At 48.1% G+C, this 26186-nt stretch overlaps 1 protein-coding gene across 2 annotated transcripts in view; it reads left to right on the forward strand.

The window, feature by feature from the left end:
- Positions 1-2081: 2081 nt before the first annotated feature.
- NCKAP1 (NCK associated protein 1) overlaps positions 2082-26186 on the forward strand; it is a 249712-nt gene continuing 225607 nt past the window's right edge. For both annotated transcript variants that reach the window (XM_063933318.1, XM_063933319.1), the window contains exon 1: positions 2082-2411. In XM_063933318.1, coding sequence (XP_063789388.1) covers positions 2304-2411 — 108 coding nt within the window. In that variant the 5' untranslated portion in view covers positions 2082-2303. The remainder of the gene's footprint in view (positions 2412-26186) is intronic.

A 26186-nucleotide genomic window follows, 5' to 3' on the forward strand; every position in this document is an offset into this window, starting at 1 on the left:
CCAGTCCCTCTGCCTCCTGGGAATAGACGTCTATTCACCGCTGCTCTGCACTAAGCAGAACAGCGAGTGACAGACAATCCTCCCAACTGCCCCCCCCATCCCCCCACCGCGGGACTGTCTCACAAAAATCGGGACAGTTGGGACGTATGCCTTCATCACTTAGGCCAGTGATGGCTAACCTTGACACTCCAGCTGTTGTTGAACTACACATCCCAGCATGCCCTGCTACAGTTTTGCTATTTGGCCATGCTAAAACTGATGCAGGGCAGGCTGGGATGTGTAGTTCAACAACAGCTGGAGTGTCAAGGTTAGCCATCACTGACTTAGGCCAACACCAGGGATAGATGTAGGGTTACCACCTTTTCATTTTTAGATTCTCAGACAGGAGGCGTGATTAGGAGCATGGCCAAACCACAGTAGGACTACAACCATTTTATTTCTTAGATTTCAGATTCACACGGCACAACTTTCCAACCCTACAATGCTGCACTACCTTCCTGTCCTTACTACACCCTGAAGTCACCACACTACATTTCTGCACCTGACCTGACCCCTCTATAGGCTATACTACATCACTGTCCCCTCTACACTGTGCACTACATCGCTGATCCCTTTATACGCTGCACTACATCACTGGCCCCTCTATACGTTGCACTACATCGCTGGACCCTCTGGCCCTCATTCCGAGTTGATCCCTAGCTGCTTTCGTTCGCAGCGCGGCGATTAGGTAAAAAAGTGGCATTTCTGCGCATGCGTATGGGGCGCAGTGCGCACGCGCGACGTACTTTCACAAAATCCGATGCAGTTTCACACAAGGTCTAGCGACGCTTTTCAGTTGCACTGCTAGCCGCAGAGTGATTGACAGGAAGTGGGTGTTTCTGGGTGGTAACTGACCGTTTTCGGGGAGTGTGTGTAAAAACGCAGGCGTGTTGAATAAAAACGCAGGAGTGGCTGGGGAAATGTAGGCGTGGCTGGCCGAATGCAGGGCGTTTGTGACGTCAAAACAGGAACTAAACAGTCTGAAGTGATCGCAAGCTAGGAGTAAGTCTCGAGCTACTCAGAAACTGCACAATCTTTTTTTGTAGCAATGCTGCTAACCTTTAGGTCGCACTTCTGCTAAGCTAAGATACACTCCCAGAGGGCGGCGGCCTAGTGTTTGCACTGCTGCTAAAAGCAGCTAGCGAGCGAACAACTCGGAATGAGGGCCTCTATACGCTGCACTACATTGCTGACCCCTCTAAACGCTGTACTGCATCGCTGACCCCTCTATACGCTGCACTACATCACTGGCCCCTCTATACACTGCACTACATCACCGGCCCCTCTATACACTGCACTACATCACTAACCCCACTATACGCTGCACTGCATTGCTGACCCCTCTATACGCTGCACTGCATCACTGACCGCTCTATACACTGCACTACATCCCTGACCCCTATACGCTGCATTATATTGCTGTCGCTTCTATACGCTGCACTACACCACTGACCCTCTATACCCTACACTACATCACTTACCCCTCTTCACACTGCATTACATCACTGACCACGCTATACTGTGCACTACAGCGTTGACCCCTCTAAACACTGCACTACAGCGCTGACACGTGCAAAAGGTTGACACAAAAAGTTTTTTTGTGTGTGTTGTTTACTCTGTAAAGTTACCGGAAACCCCAATTAGTGCACCGCATCCCCTTGCATGGCTCCCCATGCTGCGGACAAGGTTACTATTCCCAATCATAGTCCATAGTGTTAAAGTACGAAAATGGTTAATTTTTTTTCTAACTCATGTTGACCTTTTCCAATGTCGACCTTTTTACATGTCGACCAAATGCATGTCGACCAACAGTGGTCGACTTTAGTAGTGTCAACCTGCCATCCAGATACCATTCCAGGAATATATATTTGATGGGATTTCCCGGGAAATGGTGTCACTAACTGTGCCCCTTAGTCTTGTATGTACTGGCTCCTGCGCCCATTAGCAGCAGCAACAGGAGTAGTGACGTCACCGCACTGGGAACGGCGCATGCCCGGGATCCGGGAGCGTTATCCTCGCAGCAGCCCAGGGATGAGGGAGAAGGGGGCGTGGCCGTAGCTGGGCAGGAAGGGCGGGGCCGGCGGTGGCGGCGGGTGTCATAGCTTTACACTGCGGAGCATGGGATCTGTGTGAGGGCGCCCCCCCTCCTTCCGCCCCCATACAACAACAACACCCCCCCCATCCCTGTCACACCGAGAGCATCCCCGAGCCGCGGCTCCCCTCCCCCGCCCGCAGCCAGCCCTGACTCCAGCTTCGGCGGCGGCATGTCGCGCTCCGTGCTGCAGCCCAGTCAGCAGAAGCTGGCCGAGAAGCTGACCATCCTCAATGACCGGGGCATCGGCATGCTCACCCGCCTCTACAACATTAAGAAGGTAACACGGGGGTGGGGGTTCAACCCGGGGGAGGGAGGGGGAGGCCGGGTACCCGTAGGCCTGTCCGGGGCTCGCTGACCGAGGCTGTGTTACTGTGTGCCCCGCAGCGGAAGGGGGATCCCCGGGACAGCTGCCAGGGAGGAGGGAGAGGTCCCCCGGGGGAAGGGTGGGGAGCACATAGTGGGTTGACTGTGTAATGGGGAGACTGTGTATTGGGGAGAGGTGGCCCTAAGCACAGGGGCCCATACAGGGTGCTGATGCAAGCCAGGGCGCTGCAGGATCAGGGATCCCAGCTGCAGGGAGTGTGGGGGGGGGTAGGAGGAAATCCTCCATGTTACTGATTGCTCCCTCACATTCCCATGCTACATAACATGCATACATACATACATACATGTCCTGTCCTACAGGTTACATGCCTGTCCCTGTGTGTGTGATGGGGGATCCTGCCTGGCTCTGCCCAATGACTGTGCCTCATATATCCTCTTACATGTTGCCAGCTGTGCAGCATCACCCAGATTTTTCCTGGAAATGATACTATGTGTATATATCTATCTACAGTGTATCCCAATTACTCACACCCTATTCTATGCAGCTCTGGTGATCTGACATGATGTGTGGGCTGCAGCAGATAGGTAACGTGTGGCACTCCAGATGCTCTGGAACTACACATACCAGGGTGCCCTGCTGCAGTTTTGCTGTTAGTGCATGCTGAAACACTTGACAGGGCATGCTGGGATGTGTAGTTCCACAGCAGCTGGTATGCCGGACATTGCTTACGTATAGCATTAAAGTGTCTGGAAATTATGTTCAAACGTTGGCAGCGATTATTGTATGAAAACAGCTTGTTCTGGAGTGCACGGATAATGCATTTACATATAAATACCATAAAAGAACCTGCTCTGGAAGGTTTGCCTGTCACCTACACATTGCGGCTCATGCTGAAATCACTGTCACTGCTAGTTATCATTATGCCGACAGAGCAGCCAGCCGTGTTGTGGCAAGGGGCTGAACCCACTGCTTCCTGCAATGCTTAAATGACAACTGATTATTAATGTTTCCTTTGCTGTGGTCAGTGTGTATGTATGTGTGTGTATATGTGTGTATATATATATATATATATATATATATTTCTGTGAACACTGTATGAGATTATTAATCCATAAACCTGAAAACATGTTTCTATTTTGTGCTGTATAATGTTTGTGTTTTAAAGTGTAATAATAACCTGTACATGTACATCTGTGTCATTGCTTTGATGTTTGACACACTGTGTTTCAAGGTATTTGTAATACTCCTTTTTAACTGCATCCTACAGATGTATTTGTGTTTATGATTTCTGTCAACTATATGCATAACGCCAATCTAATTTTGTCTCGCCACAGGTTCTATTTCCACTCTATGGGTGTTGTGGACACCCACGAGAGGGAATAGCCCCTGTGCACTGGGATTCCGGTGTCTGTATACTGACCACCAGGATCCTGACAGCCGGCAATTCAACTGCAGCCCGCATATAAGATCTCACAGGATTCGTGGCGTATATGTGCTTTTCCCATGTTCAAAGATGAATATATATATTCACACACACACTGATTCATCGCGCCCTACGGGCACTTTTCACACCATTGTAAGGGGCTACGCCCCCTTAACCCTTGCATGCTCATGTGGCGTCCAATATTTGTATTATATTGAGTATTACCTCCAATCATAATGTGTGAGTGATTAAATATTGCACAGACAAAGGGAGTGCAATGGTTAAGGGGTCGTAGCCCCTTACAATGGCGTGAACAGCGCACGCAGGGCCTGATGAATCGCATACTAGGTGCTGTGGTTGGGGGAGGGGCGGTTGCGGGGGTGTAAAATAATTGGAACCAGACTCAAAATCTGCACAATATCCCTACATATAAACTTTTCTTTTTTTTTGTCCTTGTAAATTAAAAAATGATCCATTTAGCTTTTCACGGTTGGCATAACCTTCATTTTCATGTATGCTGAATTATCTTTCCAAGTTGTTTGTAGTGGTCTTCATTGGTTGTAGAATTAGAATTATACCTATATATTGAAGGGGGAATAGAAATCAAGAAGTCTCTGTGTAATAGCCCTTTTACACCGAGCTTTTGACATGGGTTATTGCTGGGTCTACCCAGGTCACAGCTTGTTGTAAAAGTGGCCTTGAAAAGTAACCCAGGTTGAGTGGCCAGGGAATCTGACCCTTGTAGCTACCAGGGTTGGACCCAGGTAATGATACAGTGTAATCAGCTCGATCCAGGTTATGCTTAAAAGCTGCTGATTGGCTGTGCACCTTAAGGAAGGGTCTGTGAGTGATATGTATGGAAGAACCTGGGTTCAGTGTAAATGGGGCTGAGCAGGGAATAACCTGGGTGACTTTGGTCTGACCCAGGTTGGAACTGTGTGGAAACCTGGTTCTTTGGTGTAAAAGTACTATTATACCCCTTTCACATCGCCAATACCGGATCCCACCCGGGAATTGGAAACGGGTGCTCCTCGGGTAGGATCAGGCATTGGACCCTAACAGCAGGCTTTCCAACCCGGCAATATGCCGGATCGGTTGCCATAGTGGCGGAGGGGGCTCTGGGAGATGAGCTCATCTCTGCGTCGCCTCTCCCTGTGTAGTGAACGGGTTCCGGGTCGCATCAACCCGGGAACCCGTTCACGCTGCCACTGACCCGGTATTCAACCCGGGAATAACACTACTTTTATTCCCGTGTCGAATTACCGGGTTGGTCGACCCGAGAATTTGACCATGGCCCTTTCACATAGCACACCGACCCGTGTCGACCATGCAATATACTGGGTCAATACTGGGTTATTTGTGCGGCGTGAAAGGGGTATTCGTCAGTGCTGACTTCAGTACTGTCACAATTCTGCCTGAAGACGGTAAAGGGTTTAGTACAGGCCCGGCCAACCTGTGGCTCTCCAGCTGTTGTGAAACTACATGTTCCAGCATGCCCTGCCACAGTTTTGCAATTAGGTAATGCTACAACTGTGGCAGGGCATGCTGGGATGTGTAGTTTTACAACAGCTGTAGAGCCACAGGTTGGCCATTCCTGGTTTAGTAGAATTCTGCAAATGTTTGAAGGAGAACTAAAATAATGTTGTGTTTTTATAGTTGTATGAGCAGAGTGGGCTTCCTTACAGCCTTCGAATTAGACTCTTATACAATATACCAGTGATCCGGTCCGCCATAATGCCGGTAGCAGGGCAAGCGCTAGAAAGCCCCTTGTGTGCATGCTGCGCTCGCCACGTTGCAGGCACGGTGACTCCCTGCGCTTGCCACAGGTTATATTCTCCCTCGATGGGTGTCGTGGACACCCACAGAGGGAGAATAGCCTGTGTCGCCGGTATTCCGGTGGCGGTATTTCACCACCGGATGGGATTCCGGCATCGGTGTTGTGACCGCCGGGATCCTGACTGGCGGTATTTCTCTATCGTCCTAGTGGATGCTGGGGTTCCTGAAAGGACCATGGGGAATAGCGGCTCCGCAGGAGACAGGGCACAAAAGTAAAGCTTTCCGATCAGGTGGTGTGCACTGGCTCCTCCCCCTATGACCCTCCTCCAAGCCAGTTAGATTTTTGTGCCCGGCCGAGAAGGGTGCAATCTAGGTGGCTCTCCTAAAGAGCTGCTTAGAGAAAGTTTAGCTTAGGTTTTTTATTTTACAGTGAGTCCTGCTGGCAACAGGATCACTGCAACGAGGGACTTAGGGGAGAAGAAGTGAACTCACCTGCGTGCAGGATGGATTGGCTTCTTGGCTACTGGACATCAGCTCCAGAGGGACGATCACAGGTACAGCCTGGATGGTCACCGGAGCCTCGCCGCCGGCCCCCTTGCAGATGCTGAAACATGAAGAGGTCCAGAATCGGCGGCAGAAGACTCCTCAGTCTTCTAAAGGTAGCGCACAGCACTGCAGCTGTGCGCCATTTTCCTCTCAGCACACTTCACACGGCAGTCACTGAGGGTGCAGGGCGCTGGGAGGGGAGCGCCCTGGGAGGCAAATGAAAACCTATTTGGCTAAAAAATACCTCACATATAGCCTCCGGGGCTATATGGAGATATTTAACCCCTGCCAGAATACACTAAAGAGCGGGAGACGAGCCCGCCGGAAAAGGGGCGGGGCCTATCTCCTCAGCACACAGCGCCATTTTCCTTACACAGCTCCGCTGGTCAGGACGGCTCCCAGGTCTCTCCCCTGCACTGCACTACAGAAACAGGGTAAAACAAGAGAGGGGGGGCAAAATAGTGGCAAAAATTATATTATAAAAGCAGCTATACAGGGAGCACTTATTATAAGGCTATCCCTGTCATATATAGCGCTTTTGGTGTGTGCTGGCAAACTCTCCCTCTGTCTCCCCAAAGGGCTAGTGGGGTCCTGTCTTCGTTAAGAGCATTCCCTGTGTGTCTGCTGTGTGTCGGTACGTGTGTGTCGACATGTATGAGGACGATATTGGTGTGGAGGCGGAGCAATTGCCAAATATGGGGATGTCACCTCCTAGGGGGTCGACACCAGAATGGATGCCTTTATTTATGGAATTACGGGATAGTGTCAACACGCTAAAGCAGTCGTTTGTCGACATGAGACGGCCGGACAATCAGTTAGTGCCTGTCCAGGCGCCTCAAACACCGTCAGGGGCTGTAAAACGCCCTTTGCCTCAGTCGGTCGACACAGACCCAGACACAGGCACTGATTCCAGTGGCGACGGTGACGAATCAACCGTATTTTCCAGTAGGGCCACACGTTATATGATTTTGGCAATGAAGGAGGCGTTACATTTAGCTGATACTACTGGTACCACTAAACAGGGTATTATGTGGGGTGTGAAAAAACTACCTATAGTTTTTCCTGAATCAGAAGAACTAAATGATGTATGTGATGAAGCGTGGGTTGCCCCCGATAAAAAGATGCTAATTTCAAAGAAGTTATTAGCTTTATACCCTTTCCCGTCAGAGGTTAGGGCGCGCTGGGAAACACCTCCTAGGGTGGATAAGGCGCTCACACGCTTATCTAAACAAGTGGCGTTACCCTCTCCTGAGACGGCCGCACTTAAAGATCCAACAGATAGGAGGATGGAAAATATCCAAAAAAGTATATACACACATACAGGTGTTATACTACGACCAGCTATAGCGTCAGCCTGGATGTGCAGTGCTGGAGTAGTTTGGTCAGAGTCCCTGATTGAAAATATTGATACCCTGGATAGGGACAATGTTTTACTGTCTTTAGAGCAAATAAAGGATGCATTTCTTTATATGCGTGATGCACAGAGGGATATCTGCACACTGGCATCACGGGTAAGTGCTATGTCCATTTCGGCCAGAAGAAGTTTATGGACGCGACAGTGGTCAGGCGATGCGGACTCAAAACGGCATATGGAAGTTTTGCCGTATAAAGGGGAGGAGTTATTTGGAGTCGGTCTATCAGATTTGGTGGCCACGGCTACAGCCGGGAAATCCACCTTTTTACCTCAAGCTACTCCCCAACAGAAAAAGACACCGACTTTTCAACCGCAGTCCTTTCGTTCCTTTAAAAACAAGAGAGCAAAGGGATATTCATATCTGCCACGAGGCAGAGGAAGGGGGAAGAGACACCAACAGGCAGCTCCTTCCCAGGAACAGAAGCCCTCCCCCGCTTCTACAAAAGCCTCAGCATGACGCTGGGGCTTCTCAAGCGGACTCGGGGGCGGTGGGCGGTCGTCTCAAGCATTTCAGCGCGCAGTGGGCTCACTCGCAGGTAGATCCCTGGATCCTGCAGATAATATCTCAGGGGTACAGGTTGGAACTAGAGACAGATCCGCCTCGCCGTTTCCTGAAGTCTGCTTTACCAACGTCCCCCTCCGAAAGGGAGACGGTTTTGGAAGCCATTCACAAGCTGTACTCTCAGCAGGTGATAGTCAAGGTACCTCTTCTACAACAGGGAAAGGGGTATTATTCCACTCTATTTGTGGTACCGAAGCCGGACGGCTCGGTAAGACCTATTCTAAATCTGAAGTCCTTGAACCTGTACATAAAGAAGTTCAAGTTCAAAATGGAGTCACTCAGAGCAGTGATAGCGAACCTGGAAGAAGGGGACTTTATGGTGTCCTTGGACATCAAGGATGCGTACCTCCACGTTCCAATTTACCCCTCACACCAGGGGTACCTCAGGTTCGTTGTACAAAACTGTCACTATCAGTTTCAGACGCTGCCGTTCGGATTGTCCACGGCACCTCGGGTCTTTACAAAGGTAATGGCCGAGATGATGATTCTTCTTCGAAGAAAAGGCGTATTAATTATCCCATACTTGGACGATCTCCTAATAAGGGCAAGGTCCAGAGAACAGCTAGAGAGGGGATTAGCACTGTCTCAAGAAGTGCTAAAACAGCACGGCTGGATTCTGAATATTCCAAAATCCCAGTTAATGCCGACAACTCGTCTGCTGTTCCTAGGGATGATTCTGGACACGGTTCAGAAAAAGGTTTTTCTCCCGGAGGAAAAAGCCAAGGAGTTGTCCGAGCTTGTCAGGAACCTCCTAAAACCAGGAAAGGTGTCTGTACATCAATGCACAAGAGTCCTGGGAAAAATGGTGGCTTCTTACGAAGCAATTCCATTCGGCAGATTCCATGCACGAATTTTCCAGAGGGATCTGTTAGACAAATGGTCAGGGTCGCATCTTCAGATGCACCAGCGGATAACCCTGTCTCCAAGGACAAGGGTATCTCTTCTGTGGTGGTTGCAGAGTGCTCCTCTATTGGAGGGCCGCAGATTCGGCATACAGGATTGGATCCTGGTGACCACGGACGCCAGCCTGAGAGGCTGGGGAGCAGTCACACAAGGAAGAAACTTCCAGGGAGTGTGGACGAGCCTGGAAACGTCTCTTTACATAAACATTCTGGAACTAAGAGCAATCTACAATGCTCTAAGCCAGGCAGAACCTCTGCTTCAAGGAAAACCGGTGTTGATCCAGTCGGACAACATCACGGCAGTCGCCCATGTGAACAGACAGGGCGGCACAAGAAGCAGGAGTGCAATGGCAGAAGCTGCAAGGATTCTTCGCTGGGCAGAGAATCATGTGATAGCACTGTCGGCAGTGTTCATCCCGGGAGTGGACAACTGGGAAGCAGACTTCCTCAGCAGACACGACCTTCACCCGGGAGAGTGGGGACTTCATCCGGAAGTCTTCCACATGCTGGTAACCCGTTGGGAAAGACCAATGGTGGACATGATGGCATCTCGCCTCAACAAAAAACTGGACAGGTATTGCGCCAGGTCAAGAGATCCGCAGGCAATAGCTGTGGACGCGCTGGTAACGCCTTGGGTGTACCAGTCGGTGTATGTGTTTCCTCCTCTGCCTCTCATACCAAAAGTATTGAGAATTATACGGCAAAGAGGCGTAAGAACGATACTAGTGGTTCCGGATTGGCCAAGAAGGACTTGGTACCCGGAACTTCAAGAGATGATCACGGAAGATCCGTGGCCTCTACCTCTAAGGAGGGACTTGCTTCAGCAGGGTCCCTGTCTGTTTCAAGACTTACCGCGGCTGCGTTTGACGGCATGGCGGTTGAACGCCGGATCCTAAAGGAAAAAGGCATGCCGGAAGAAGTCATTCCTACTTTGATTAAAGCAAGGAAGGAAGTAACCGTGCAACACTATCACCGCATTTGGCGAAGATATGTTGCGTGGTGCGAGGATCGGAGTGCTCCGACGGAGGAATTTCAACTGGATCGATTCCTACATTTCCTGCAATCAGGATTGTCTATGGTCTCAAATTGGGATCTATTAAGGTTCAAATTTCGGCCCTGTCGATTTTCTTTCAAAAAGAATTGGCTTCAGTTCCTGAAGTCCAGACTTTTGTTAAGGGAGTGCTGCATATACAGCCTCCTGTGGTGCCTCCAGTGGCACCGTGGGATCTCAATGTGGTTTTGGAATTTCTAAAATCTCATTGGTTTGAACCACTAAAAAAGGTGGATTTAAAATATCTCACATGGAAAGTGACCATGTTACTAGCCCTGGCTTCGGCCAGGAGAGTGTCAGAACTGGCAGCTTTATCTTACAAAAGCCCATATCTGATTTTCCATTCGGACAGGGCAGAACTGCGGACTCGTCCGCATTTTCTCCCTAAGGTGGTGTCAGCATTTCATCTGAACCAGCCTATTGTAGTGCCTGCGGCTACAAGTGACTTGGAGGACTCCAAGTTACTGGACGTTGTCAGAGCATTAAAAATATATATTGCAAGGACAGCTGGAGTCAGAAAATCTGACTCGTTGTTTATATTGTATGCACCCAACAAGATGGGTGCTCCTGCGTCTAAGCAGACGATTGCTCGTTGGATCTGTAGCACAATCCAACTTGCACATTCTGTGGCAGGCCTGCCACAGCCTAAATCTGTAAAGGCCCACTCCACAAGGAAGGTGGGCTCATCTTGGGCGGCTGCCCGAGGGGTCTCGGCATTACAACTTTGCCGAGCAGCTACGTGGTCAGGGGAGAACACGTTTGTAAAATTTTACAAATTTGATACTCTGGCTAAGGAGGACCTGGAGTTCTCTCATTCGGTGCTGCAGAGTCATCCGCACTCTCCCGCCCGTTTGGGAGCTTTGGTATAATCCCCATGGTCCTTTCAGGAACCCCAGCATCCACTAGGACGATAGAGAAAATAAGAATTTACTTACCGATAATTCTATTTCTCGGAGTCCGTAGTGGATGCTGGGCGCCCATCCCAAGTGCGGATTATCTGCAATAATTGTACATGGTTATTGTTAACTAATTCGGGTTATTGTTAGGAAGCCATCTTTCAGAGGCTCCTCTGTTATCATACTGTTAACTGGTTTTGATCACAAGTTGTACGGTGTGATTGGTGTGGCTGGTATGAGTCTTACCCGGGATTCAAAATTCCTCCCTTATTGTGTACGCTCGTCCGGGCACAGTACCTAACTGGCTTGGAGGAGGGTCATAGGGGGAGGAGCCAGTGCACACCACCTGATCGGAAAGCTTTACTTTTGTGCCCTGTCTCCTGCGGAGCCGCTATTCCCCATGGTCCTTTCAGGAACCCCAGCATCCACTACGGACTCCGAGAAATAGAATTATCGGTAAGTAAATTCTTATTTTTAACCGCTTCCCAAATAGAAACATTGTTCTGTGATATAATCAGAGTCTATAGTACCAGTTACTGAATACTGAAATTGCGTCGCATATTCTCCATGGCATTGCATTTTTGCGTTTGCTCAATATGGTTCACCTAAGAGAAATCAATGGCTGATAGGTGCTGGATGCATTTGGAAGTAAAATTTGAGAGTATCTAGATTCATGCAATGCTGTGCTTCCCCCATTCAATTTCAGTGGCATTTCCAGCATGTAAAAGTCCTAATGCAAATGGATAAGGTATTGAAATGTATAGAAAAAGTGCTAATGAATAATACTAAAATAAGAACCATCTCTTCTAAACTTTGCTGCCAGTGCTGTGAAACCTGGGCCTACCACTAAAATGGAGACACCAAGCATGGGGTTCCACTGCCAGAGTGGGGAATCGACACCAGGCTGGATACAGTGGGCTTATTGCATTGTAACAGGGAACACCTGCTATACACAGAAGCAGCCTTGTCTGTGCAGTGGTGGAGCCTTTAAAAGAGATGGGGCTCTTCCCAGCAACCCTGTCCCATTTCCTGGAGAGTCCATGTATACTGCCATTGACTGGATCCCTGACACTTGTCCTACAAGTGTAGAGAAAACAAATCATGCACTCTGTTCAGGCGACAAATGTTTCCCACATGCAGGATGATGTGGTTGCTAGGCAGCAACGATGAACAATCACATCTGTATTATATATGGCTGTACACATGCTGTGTCACGCGTCGCAGTGATGTCTGCTGACACATGCATATTGCAGGTATTTTCTGACCAATATAGGTAGTACAGTAATTCGGTGTAGGTGTTGTGGAGTAATGATTTGGAAGTGGCAAATAGTTGTCAGTGGGGAGGTGTAGCATACTGAAATGGAAGGTATGCGAGTAGTGATGTAGGCAGTAAGCATGAATTTATAGTGAAGGAAATTTATTGTGGTGATGGTTCTCCCGGTAACGCTCAGCTGCGCAAGAGCGCTATTGCACGTTGCGGGTGAGTGTAACAGTTGAGGTTCATATTTTTGGAGGAAGTGTGTAGTGAGTGTAGCAGTTGTCTAGGACTTGAGTCAAGGGGGGTATATGTAATAGATTCCGTATATGCCGGAGGTGCGGGATGTCAGCCGTGAATGGATGTATTTTTAAAGTGGCAATCATTTACAAGGCAAAACCAAGCTTGCAAACCCGGACCCTATTGCATATACCCCTAAGGTCAGGGCTGCACAGAGAAGTTATACGACAAGGTGTTGGGTATATTTGTGTTGAAGTGGGGGATTTTTGTTGTTTGTGGGAGTTTAGCTCCCATCTAAAGCTATTCAATTGTTTTGGGCGACCAGCCCTGAGGCTGTACAAATGACTCATATCTGCTTGCATCCTCTTGGGGTTCAAGCAGAGATCTATGTAAAGTGGGGCTTTGTGGCTTATCGCACCATAACTGCAGCACGCCCAATGTGCGAGACTGTTGCTGTCGTGACCAGAGCAGGGCTGGTTGCGCAAACAATTGAATAGCTCCGTGCAGTTTAGGCAGGAGCTATAAACTTTGAAATCTCCATATGAAAAGTTCACCTGAATAGTCTTTACAATATTAATGTTTAACTAGGAACTTAATTTGGCAAAGTTTTAACTGTACTAAGCTTGGGCAGCGATTGTGGAGGTATTATTAGTCCACCCGAAATCTAGCCATTCTTCCGAAGCTTATTAGTCATTGCCCCAGAATATATCCACCTGTGCACTGTCCAAGATTTGCTTCTCTCACCCACACTTACTACCTGCTGTGTGGATTTTCGGCCCTTGTACAGAAATACTTAAATCTATTCTCCAAACCTTCAAGCGGTTCTTTAACTCTCACCCTTTTTATGCAAGCCTATGAAATTCCCAAGCCATCTCAATGAACTGGTTGTTTATGTGGGTTGGGTGACAAAGGAAGTAATAAGGAGGTAGAAGTGATCAAAGGAGAGATTGGATGCTAGAGGGTAAAGAAAGTTGGGAAAAGGGGAATTATGTAAGAGAAATGGCAGTGCATCTGTTCATGGTGCATATTTTCTTCTGCCTGATCTTTTCTGTCGGGCTAATAAGAAAGAGATGCTTGTATCTGTGCTTATTTCTTTCCCCAGCCCAACACATGTTGCCTAAATTGACTTCCCACAGAGTAATGATGAAAAAGTGGTAAATGTGGTCTGTTCCAATCACTGTGTATCTATAGGGTTATAAAGCAGGTGTGGGGAATCTTTTTTCTACCGAGGGCCATTTGGATATTTATAAAATCCTTCGGGGGCCATACAAAAATTCTCAACTTAAAAAATTACCCTGCCCCCCAGTAGGTCTGCACGCCAAAAAAATGGGTGTGGCCAGTTAAAATGGGACGTGATACACATATGCCCCCAATAGTGCGGTGCCAGATCCACAATTGCCCCCACAGTGCCAGGTATACAGATGCCCCTCACAGTGCCAGGTATACAAATTCCCCTCACAGTGCCAGGTATACAAATTCCCCTCACAGTGCCAGGTATACAAATTCCCCTCACAGTGCCAGGTATACAAATTCCCCTCACAGTGCCAGGTATACAAATTCCCCTCACAGTGCCAGGTATACAGATGCCCCCCACAGTGCCAGGTATACAGATGCCCCCCACAGTGCCAGGTATACAGATGCCCCCCACAGTGCCAGGCATACAGATGCCCTGCCTCCCCCTCCCCTCCCCTCTTCTCCGTGCTGCTTACCGTGCTGCTTTCGGCTGGACACGGAGGAGAGCACGGCTATGTTGGGCGGCGGTGGCGTGTAGGACTTGAAACCAGCCGCCGGTTCGAGAGCCAATCAGAGCTCGCGGACCGGCAGCCGCGGCTCCTGATTGGCTGCCGATCCGCGAGCTCTGATTGGCTCACGAACCGGCGGCTGGTTTCAAGTCCTACACGCCGCCGCTCCCACTCGACAGCCGCGCTCTCCTCCCTGTTCTGACAGCTGAGACACGCTGCCGCCGGACTGAGCGGCAGCGTGTCTCACTGACACAAGCTGGTGGGCCGGACCAAACGGCTTCGCGGACCTTAAACGGCCCGCGGGCCGGAGGTTCCCCACCCCTGTTATAGAGGGTACATAAATTACTTTTTCTTTTAATTTACACCTATTACATTCAAAGGGGGAGATTTAAATGTTTGAAAAGTCAGTTGGGAGTCTGTTTTTTCCTATCTAATAGACGGAAAAAAAGACACCCAACCGACTTTTCAAACATTTGAATTCCACCCTAAGGGTGTGTACACACGGTGAGATCCCTGCTATGTTCGATTTTGACTATGCAATTTCCCTTGAACTCCCCCAGAGCCCAGATAGGACAGATTTTGACTATCTGTGCTTGAGATTTTGTCTATTTACGATTTTGACTAAGTGCCAATTTTGACTATACTTTGTACTAGATAGTCAAGATTGACTTGCCTGCACAGGGGTATATGCAATTAGCGGCGAATCGCGGCAAATTATCGCCGTTTTTTAATTCGACAGGTGAATTCCGGCAGGTGGCTTCCGGAATTCACCATATTGAATGAAAAACGGATTCGACAGTCCCGCGGGCGAAAAACGGCCGATTTGCCGGATTTTGCAGAGATTTAAACAAACGGGGAAAAACCCGGAAAAAAATGGCGTGGGGTCCCCCCTCCAAAGCATAACCAGCCTCGGGCTCTTCGAGCTGGTCCTGGTTCTAAAAATGCGGGGGAAAAATTGACAGGGGATCCTCCGTATTTTTAAAACCAGCACCGGGCTCTGGTGCTGGTGCAAAAAATACGGGGGACAAAGAGTAAGGGTCCCCCGTATTTTATACACCAGCATCGGGCTCCACTAGCTGGACAGATAATGCCACTGCCGGGGGTCACTTTTATACAGTGCCCTGCGGCCGTGGCATTAAATATCCAACTAGTCACCACTGGCCGGGGTACCCTGGGGAAGTGGGGACCCCTTCAATCAAGGGGTCCCCCCCAGCCACCCAAGGGCCAGGGGTGAAGCCCGAGGCTGTCCCCCCCATCCATGGGCTGCGGATGGGAGGCTGATAGCCTTGAGTAAAATGACAATATTGTTTTTTCCAGTAGTACTACAAGTCCCAGCAAGCCTCCCCCGCAAGCTGGTACTTGGAGAACCACAAGTACCAGCATGCGGGAGAAAAACGGGCCCGCTGGTACCTGTAGTTCTACTGAAAAAAAAAAAACCCAAATAAAAACAGGAGACACACACCGTGACAAGTACAACTTTATTACACACTGCCGACACACATACTTACCTATGTTGACCCGCCGACTGCCACAGTCTCCGACGATCCGGGGTACCTGTGAAAAAAGTTAGACTCGCCTCAATCCAGTGTCCGGGAGATAATCCACGTACTTGTAAAAAAAAGAAAACGAACACGCGTACCAGCGGACTGAAAGGGGTCCCATGTTTACACATCAGACCCCTTTTCCCCAAATCCCTGGCCCTTGGGTGGCTGGGGGGGGGGACCCCTTGATTGAAGGGGTCCCCACTCCCCCAGGGTACCCCGGCCAGGGTTGACTAGTTGGATATTTAATGCCACGGCCGCAAGGCACTGTATAAAAGTGACCCCCGGCTGTGGCATTATCTGTCCAGCTAGTGGAGCCCGATGCTGGTGTATAAAATACGGGGGACCCCTACTCTTTTTGTCCCCCGTATTTTTTGCACCAGCACCAGGCGCAGAGCCCGGTGCTGGTTTTAAAAATACGGAGGATCCCCTGTCAATTCCCCCCCCCGCATTTTTAGAACCAGGACCAGCTCGAAGAGCCCGAGGCTGGTTATGCTTTGGAGGGGGGACCCCACGCCATTTTTTTCCCTGGATTTTACCATTCCATCTAAAAAAATAAAATAAAAATTATATAAATAATACTTGTGCCTCCAAAAAAGACAAACCAAGTACCTAATCCCTTCTAATATAAATAGATATGCTATTATCAATAAAAAAAACACAAAAACATGTTTTAATTTTTTTTTATTAGTTTCACCCACCAAAGTGTGGCGGATTGAAAATGTCGAATTTACTGTCTAAAAGCACTGTTGTCGAATTTCCAAACTTCAATTGAATATACTTTGGTCGAATTGCAGCACTTGTATCATTGCAGAAAAGTCGAATTTGACAAAAGTCGAATTTCAAAAAGTCGAATTTTGAAAGTCCGTTTTTTGGACGGAAAGTACTGAATTGCATTGACGATTTTTTTTTTTGGGCGAAAAAGTCCCGAAATTCGACAATTTCGGGAATTCGACCGCAATTGCATATACCCTACAGTCTATCTAGCCTTACGATACCGACCCCACGGGAGCGCGTATCGGGATCGAATCTGTAAGGTGTGTACACACGGCGAGATAAATCTGTAAGATTTTGACTATATAGTCAAAATCTTAAGGAAAGTTAGTGCATATCTCAAGGTGTTAGGCAACTTGCGATACCGGTTCTATCCCGATGCGCACTCCCGCAGGGTCGGTATCACAAGGCTAGATAGACTGTGCATGCCAGTCAAAACTGGCACTTAGTCAAAATCGTACATAGACAAAATCGAAAGTACAGATTGTCAAAATATGTACTATCTGGGCTCTGGGGGAGTTCAAGGGAAGTCGCATAGACAAAATCGGGCAAGCAAGGATCTCACCGTGTGTACACACCTTATGAAAAATTGTTTCTGATCACCTTTATTGACACAGGATACTTTCACTAACAATTTACAGTGCAATAAGGCTCTGAGGGACAGATTTATTAAGCTTGGTGACGTGATAAAGTGGAAGGTGATAAAGGACCAACCAATCAGCTCCTAACTTCCATGTCACAGGCTGGGTTTGAAAAATGACAGTTAGGAGCTGACTGGCTGGTCCTTTATCACCTTCCAATTTATCACTTCACTGAGCTTAATAAATCTGCCCCTGAATTCCTGTGTTTAAGAAACTGTGAGGAGATTTAGTGGGCTCAGTTCAATTTAGCACAAATTATATAGCACCAGGAAAGCGCTCCTGGAGCTATTCAATTCAGCGCAAAGTTATACCTGACTGCGTATTTCTTCTCCCACCCCTCCCCACAAAACTACTGGTGCAATGCTGTTTTCTGCCCTTTGTGTGGTCGAAACAGGCACTTAAGTTGGAGAATGCTGGTTCTCCCAATTAAACACCATGTTTAAAGCGCAAAACCAGACATTCTCCTACATAACAGCACACTGAATTGAGTAGCTCCGGGAGCTCCTTCCCTATTTTAATCAAATTGCCACATATTGAAATGTAACTGGATTGGTATAAGGCCTCCACAGGACTTTGGTCATTTTTACATGCATCTTAAACTGTAGTTTTTGTTTGGACCACATTATTCCAGTGCGTAATGGTCAGCATATATGCAAAGTCATATTTCACCTGACTGGTCTGTATGATAAATTGGTCTATTGTTCAGCCTTTTATATTTTCTTTTTTTTCCTTCCTTCACCCCTCCTGTCCTTATTGACACACTGGCGTTGTGTTAACTGTGTAGCTGCACACCCCTGTTTCTTCTATCGGTCTAGTGGAGGTGTGGCAATCTTCACGATAAAATAACTTCAGTGCATTATCAATAGACATGGAATGTGGGTTGTGATATCACTGGTGTTGTAGCCATATCTGGAAAGGTCCCAAATTTTAACAGTACAGTGAGATATCTTAAAGATCTAGCACAAACCTCGCACTGTGCTGGGGCGAATTAAGCACAGAAAACTTTTGAGGTTACTGGGGCAAATGTATTAAGCCTGGAGAAGTGATAAAGCAGTGATAAGTGGAAGGTGATAAGGCACCAGCCAATCATTACAGGTTTGAAAAATGACAGTTAGGAGCTGATTGGCTGGTGTGTTATCACCTTCCACTTACCACTGCTTTATCACTTCTCCAGGCTTAGAGGTCTATTTATTAACTGTATTTTTTTCTAAAATAATGTGAAAAAAGGTGTTTTGTATTCATGAAAAACTGCTCCAAACCCTTTAATTCACTTTTTTGTAGTAACCCATATCGCCTTTCTCATACTTATAATGGGAAATTGGATCTGACCAGATTTACTAAAAAAATAAATAAAAAAAAATGTGAAAAAATACAGCAGTGTGCCCTGTGATAATCTCGCCAGCTCAGGCTGGCGAGATGATAGGGCGGCATTTGCCCAGCTTTCTCTTCCCCTGGCAGACGAAGCTGAGCGGGACCCGGCTACAGTGATCAGCACCCAAGCTGATTAGAGTGTAAAAAGAAAAAAAACCATACCTGTCCAGGAAGCCAGTGTCCACTGCTCCGCTGAGCGCTGCCGGGCGCTGGTTACCCCATGTGCTGCAAGGTGACCCCGGTGCAGTAAAGTGACGCTGCAAAGTGGCAGCGCACTTTACAGCACCGGGGTCACCGCAGCGCACAGGATCCGGTGCCGGGCAGCCCAGCAGAAGCAGCGTAGACCAGCTCCCTGGACAGGGGAGTATGTTGATCTGCTGGGGTAGGGGGGCGGCGCGGGGGTAGTCGCGATGGGGAGGGTCGACCGGGCAGTGGCGGCGGGGTCGGCGTTTGCGCAGAAGGACATCAGGGTATTTTTTCCGAAAAATACCTTGATGATGTGGAGTGTCATCGCAGGGACAGAGCTTGACCCGGCATGCGATAATTGATAAAGCCCTGCGATGTAATCAATGATCGCAGTGCAAGTTTGGGCGATTTTATCACCTGTCATCCGCATCCCGGCTGCGGATGGTGATAAATAGGCCCCTTAGTACATTTGCCCCATTGCCCCTTGTGTGTCACTTGTGTGATCTGCCATAAGTTTGCATATTAAGTAAAAACCAGTCTAGATGCCTTTATTCTTTGTGTGCAGGTGTTCTGCGACAGTCCTGCAGTTAGTTACACGTTAGGTGCATTGCTAAAGTTAATTGTGTTTGAAACAGACTCTAGTGCATTGTGGGGAATATAAAAAAATAATTTTCTGGACTCGCCACCCTACAAATCTCCCATGCAGAGTTGCATCCTGGAGGGGAAACCATCATCTTTTCCTTGATGGGGGGGGGGGGGGGGGGGTAATTTCCCCTAGTGTTAGACAAATAAAAATACGTTTTAAACACAAATGTTGTAACGTAGGGGCTGACAAGTTGATTGTGCTGCCAAAGTGAACTGGGTTATAGATCAATAGATCTGCAGTAAGAAGGTCTACACTCATTAGGTTGATCTATGAAAGACGACACCGGAAATGTTCGACATGGAAAATGATCAGCACAGGAAAAGGCCGACACATGTGTGCATATTTTTTTTTTGCTGTCATTTTCGCCGTCTGAGCACACAGACTCCCAATTAGTGTACCGCGTCCCCTCTCATGGCTTGCTTCGCTCACCATGCTTTGGGCAAGGTGCCTCGCTCTCCTACCGCTGCACTCAGCACAGGACTATTCCCAATCATTGTCCATGTTGGATGGTAAAGTAAGAAAAAGTTGGAAAACCCCCCAAACCCTCATGTCGACTATTGGCGTTGACCATTTATACCCGTCGACCATAAGCACTGTCGCCCTTTCATAGGTCGACCTAATGACCATGTGATGTCGACATAGTGACTATCTATGACCGCATACCGCAAAGTGAATGACCTCTTGTACAGAAGATACTTATTTCTACGGAGGCTGAACAGTCTGCTGTCCTGTTCACCTGACGGCGCCCACAGTCATTTTCTTATCTCACAGAGGGATTTTAGTAGAAGTGAAAGGCTTCTGGGGTCATTGTTACCATGGCCCTAACTGTGTGGAGTTTGTATATTCTCTCCGTACTTCCGTGGGTTTCCTCCGGGCACTCCGGTTTCATCCCACAATCAAAAAATATACTGGTAGGATAATTGGATCCTAACAAAATGAACCCTAGCGTGAACATGTGTGCGTGTACATGTAGTGTGGAATATAGACTGTAAGCTCCACTAGGGCAGGGACTGATGTGAATGGGCAAATATTCTCTGTAAAGCGCTGCGGAATATGTGTGCGCTATATAAATAACTGGTAATAAATAATTGTTACTACTGAATGCAAAGTTAGTGACACTGATATTGGGAAAAGTAAAGCGCTGTAACAGTAATATTATTATAGTTATCTCTTGATTTTTACATTAGAAAACACAAAAATTTACATCAAATAGTGATGACACCTTTTACATATTACCTGAACATGCCATGTTAGCAATTCAACCAAGACCCAATTGTCATGTTGAGAAATGTCAGTTTTCAGTTAGTAGATTGTAAGAAATATGGATTGTTTGTATTCAAAGTAATAATTTGTAAAGCAGGATTGGGGAAAAAAATAAGATTTTAAACCTACCGGTAAATCTTTTTCTCCTAGTCCGTAGAGGATGCTGGGGACTCCGTAAGGACCATGGGGTATAGACGGGCTCCGCAGGAGACATGGGCACTCTAAAGACTTTAGATGGGTGTGCACTGGCTCCTCCCTCTATGCCCCTCCTCCAGACCTCAGTTAAAGAACTGTGCCCAGAGGAGACGGACATTACGAGGAAAGGATTTTTGTTAATCTAAGGGCAAGATTCATACCAGCTCACACCATCCACACCGTATAACCTGGAATATACGCAACCAGTTAACAGTATGAACAAAACAGTATCAGCCAAAGACTGATCTTAACTGTAACATAACCCTTATGTAAGCAATAACTATATACAAGCCTTGCAGAAATATGTCCGCACTGGGACGGGCGCCCAGCATCCTCTACGGACTAGGAGAAAAAGATTTACTGGTAGGTTTAAAATCTTTTCTCTATCGTCCTAAGTGGATGCTGGGGTTCCTGAAAGGACCATGGGGAATAGCGGCTCCGCAGGAGACAGGGCACAAAAAAGTAAAGCTTTACTAGGTCAGGTGGTGTGCACTGGCTCCTCCCCCTATGACCCTCCTCCAGACTCCAGTTAGATTTTGTGCCCGAACGAGAAGGGTGCAATCTAGGTGGCTCTCCTAAAGAGCTGCTTAGAGAAAGTTTAGTTTAGGTTTTTTTCTTTACAGTGAGTCCTGCTGGCAACAGGATCACTGCAACGTGGGACTTAGGGGGAAAGTAGTAAACTCACCTGCATGCAGAGTGGATTTGCTGCTTGGCTACTGGACACCATTAGCTCCAGAGGGATCGAACACAGGCCCAGCCGTGGAGTCCGGTCCCGGAGCCGCGCCGCCGACCCCCTTGCAGATGCTGAAGCGTGAAGAGGTCCGGAAACCGGCGGCTGAAGACTCCTCAGTCTTCATAAGGTAGCGCACAGCACTGCAGCTGTGCGCCATTTTCCTCTCAGCACACTTCACTGGGCAGTCACTGAGGGTGCAGAGCGCTGGGGGGGGGCGCTCTGAGAGGCAAATATAAACCTTATACAAGGCTAAAAATACCTCACATATAGCCCATAGGGGCTATATGGAGATATTTAACCCCTGCCTGACTGGAAAAATAGCGGGAGAAGAACCCGCCGAAAAAGGGGCGGGGCCTATCTCCTCAGCACACGGCGCCATTTTCTGTCACAGCTCCGCTGGTCAGAACGGCTCCCAGGTCTCTCCCCTGCACTGCACTACAGAAACAGGGTAAAACAGAGAGGGGGGGCACATTAATGGCTATATATATATATATTAAAGCAGCTATAAGGGAGCACTTAATATAAGGATATCCCTTGTATATATAGCGCTTTGTGGTGTGTGCTGGCAGACTCTCCCTCTGTCTCCCCAAAAGGGCTAGTGGGTCCTGTCTTCATTAGAGCATTCCCTGTGAGTTTGCGGTGTGTGTCGGTACGTGGTGTCGACATGTATGAGGACGATATTGGTGTGGAGGCGGAGCAATTGCCAAATATGCAGATGTCACCCCCCAGGGGGTCGACACCAGAATGGATGCCTTTATTTGTGGAATTACGTGATGGTTTATCTTCCCTTAAACAGTCAGTTGAGGACATGAGGCGGCCGGACAATCAATTAATGCCTGTCCAGGCGCCTCAAACACCGTCAGGGGCTGTAAAACGCCCTTTGCCTCAGTCGGTCGACACAGACCCAGACACGGGCACTGATTCCAGTGACGACGGTAGAAATTCAAACGTATTTTCCAGTAGGGCCACACGTTATATGATTTTGGCAATGAAGGAGACGTTACATTTAGCTGATACTACAGATACCGTAAAACAGGGTATTATGTATGGTGTGAAAAAACTACAAACAGTTTTTCCTGAATCAGAAGAATTAAATGACGTGTGTGATGAAGCGTGGGTTGCTCCTGATAAAAAGTTGATAATTTCAAAAAAGTTATTGGCATTATACCCTTTCCCGCCAGAGGTTAGGGCGCGCTGGGAAACACCCCCTAAGGTGGACAAGGCGCTCACACGCTTATCCAAACAAGTGGCGTTACCCTCTCCTGAGACGGCCGCACTTAAGGATCCATCAGATAGAAAGATGGAAGTTATTCAAAAGAATATATACACACATGCAGGTGTTATACTACGACCAGCTATAGCAACTGCCTGGATGTGCAGTGCTGGAGTAGTTTGGTCAGAATCCCTGATTGAAAATATTGATACCCTAGATAGGGACAATGTTTTACTGTCGTTAGAACAAATAAAGGATGCATTTATCTATATGCGTGATGCACAGAGGGATATTTGCACACTGGCATCTCGGGTGAGTGCTATGTCCATTTCAGCCAGAAGAGCCTTATGGACACGACAGTGGACAGGCGATGCGGATTCAAAACGTCACATGGAGGTTTTGCCGTATAAAGGGGAGGAGTTATTTGGAGTTGGTCTATCAGACTTGGTGGCCACGGCTACTGCCGGGAAATCCACTTTTTTACCTCAAGTCACTCCCCAACAGAGAAAGGCACCGACCTTTCAACCACAGCCTTTTCGCTCCTACAAAAATAAGAGAGCAAAGGGCTTGTCGTACCTGCCACGAGGCAGAGGAAGAGGGAAGAGACACCAACAGGCAGCTCCTTCCCAGGAACAGAAGCCCTCCCCGGCTCCTGCAAAAACCTCAGCATGACGCTGGGGCCTCTCAAGCGGACTCGGGGACAGTGGGGGGCCGTCTCAAAAATTACAGCGCGCAGTGGGCTCACTCGCAGGTAGACCCCTGGATCCTGCAGATAATATCTCAGGGGTACAGGTTGGAATTAGAGACGGATCCTCCTCATCGTTTCCTGAAGTCTGCCTTACCAACCGTCTCTTCCGAAAGGGAGAGGGTGTTGGAAGCCATTCACAAGCTGTACGCTCAGCAGGTGATAGTCAAAGTACCCCTATTACAACAAGGAAAGGGGTATTATTCCACTCTATTTGTGGTACCGAAGCCGGATGGCTCGGTAAGGCCTATTCTAAATCTGAAGTCCTTGAACCTCTACATAAAAAAGTTCAAGTTCAAGATGGAGTCACTCAGAGCAGTGATAGCGAACCTGGAAGAAGGGGACTTTATGGTATCCTTGGACATCAAGGATGCGTATCTACACGTTCCGATTTACCCCGCACACCAGGGGTACCTCAGGTTCATTGTTCAAAACTGTCACTATCAGTTTCAGACGCTGCCGTTCGGATTGTCCACGGCGCCTCGGGTCTTTACCAAGGTAATGGCCGAGATGATGATTCTTCTTCGAAGAAAAGGCGTATTAGTTATCCCATACTTGGACGATCTCCTAATAAGGGCAAGGTCCAGAGAACAGCTGGAGACAGCTTTAGCACTATCTCAAGAGGTGCTAAGACAACACGGGTGGATTCTGAATATTCCAAAATCCCATTTAATCCCGACAACTCGTCTGCTGTTCCTAGGAATGATTCTGGACACGGTTCAGAAAAAGGTTTTCCTTCCAGAGGAAAAAGCCAAGGAGTTATCCGATCTGGTCAGGAACCTCCTAAAACCAGGAAAAGTGTCAGTACATCAATGCACAAGAGTCCTGGGAAAAATGGTGGCTTCTTACGAAGCAATTCCATTCGGCAGATTCCATGCAAGAATATTCCAAAGGGATCTGTTGGACAAATGGTCAGGGTCGCATCTGCAGATGCACCTGCGAATAACCCTGTCACCAAAGACAAGGGTGTCACTTCTGTGGTGGTTGCAGAAGGCTCACCTATTAGAAGGCCGCAGATTCGGCATTCAGGATTGGATCCTGGTGACCACGGACGCCAGCCTGAGAGGCTGGGGAGCAGTCACACAAGGAAGAAACTTCCAGGGAGTATGGACGAGTCTGGAAAAGTCTCTTCACATAAACATTCTGGAACTAAGAGCAATCTACAATGCTCTAAGCCAGGCGGAACTTCTCCTGCAAGGAAAGCCGGTGTTGATTCAGTCGGACAACATCACGGCGGTCGCCCATGTAAACAGGCAGGGCGGCACAAGAAGCAGGAGTGCAATGGCAGAAGCTGCCAAGATTCTTCGCTGGGCGGAGAATCACGTGATAGCACTGTCAGCAGTGTTCATCCCGGGCGTGGACAACTGGGAAGCAGACTTCCTCAGCAGACACGATCTTCATCCGGGAGAGTGGGGTCTACATCCAGAAGTCTTCAACATGTTAATAGACTGTTGGGAAAGACCAATTGTAGACATGATGGCGTCTCGCCTCAACAAGAAACTGGACAAATATTGCGCCAGGTCAAGAGATCCACAGGCAATAGCTGTGGACGCACTGGTAACTCCTTGGGTGTACCAGTCAGTGTATGTGTTTCCTCCTCTGCCGCTCATACCAAAGGTATTGAAGATCATACGGCAAAGAAGAGTAAGAACAATACTAGTGGTTCCGGATTGGCCGAGAAGGACTTGGTATCCGGAACTTCAAGAGATGCTCACGGACGAACCGTGGCCTCTACCTCTGAGAAGGGACCTGCTACAGCAGGGTCCCTGTCTTTTTCAAGACTTACCGCGGCTGCGTTTGACGGCATGGCGGTTGAACGCCAGATCCTAAAAGGGAAAGGCATTCCAGAAGAAGTCATTCCTACCTTGATTAAGGCACGGAAGGAAGTCACCGTGAAACATTATCACCGCATTTGGCGAAAATATGTAGCGTGGTGCGAGGATCGGAGGGTTCCGACGGAGGAATTCCAACTGGGTCGTTTCCTACATTTCCTGCAATCAGGATTATCTATGGGTCTCAAATTGGGATCCATTAAGGTTCAAATTTCGGCCCTGTCAATATTCTTCCAAAAAGAATTGGCCTCTGTCCCTGAGGTCCAGACTTTTGTCAAGGGAGTACTGCATATACAGCCTCCTGTGGTGCCTCCGGTGGCACCGTGGGATCTAAATGTAGTTTTAGATTTCCTCAAATCCCATTGGTTTGAACCATTGAAAAAGGTGGATTTGAAATATCTCACATTGAAAGTGACTATGTTACTAGCCCTGGCCTCTGCCAGGAGAGTATCTGAATTGGCGGCTTTATCTTATAAAAGTCCTTATCTAATCTTCCATTCGGATAGGGCAGAACTGCGGACTCGTCCGCATTTTCTCCCTAAAGTGGTATCAGCATTTCATCTGAACCAACCTATTGTGGTGCCTGCGGCCACTAGCGACTTGGAGGACTCCAAGTTGTTGGACGTTGTCAGAGCCTTAAAAATATACATTGCAAGGACGGCTGGAGTCAGAAAATCTGACTCGCTGTTTATATTGTATGCACCCAACAAGTTGGGCGCACCTGCTTCTAAGCAGTCGATTGCTCGTTGGATTTGTAACACAATTCAACTTGCACATTCT

This window comes from Pseudophryne corroboree, chromosome 7, assembly GCF_028390025.1.
Source record: "Pseudophryne corroboree isolate aPseCor3 chromosome 7, aPseCor3.hap2, whole genome shotgun sequence".
In the NCBI taxonomy this organism is placed as follows: Eukaryota; Metazoa; Chordata; class Amphibia; order Anura; family Myobatrachidae; genus Pseudophryne; species Pseudophryne corroboree.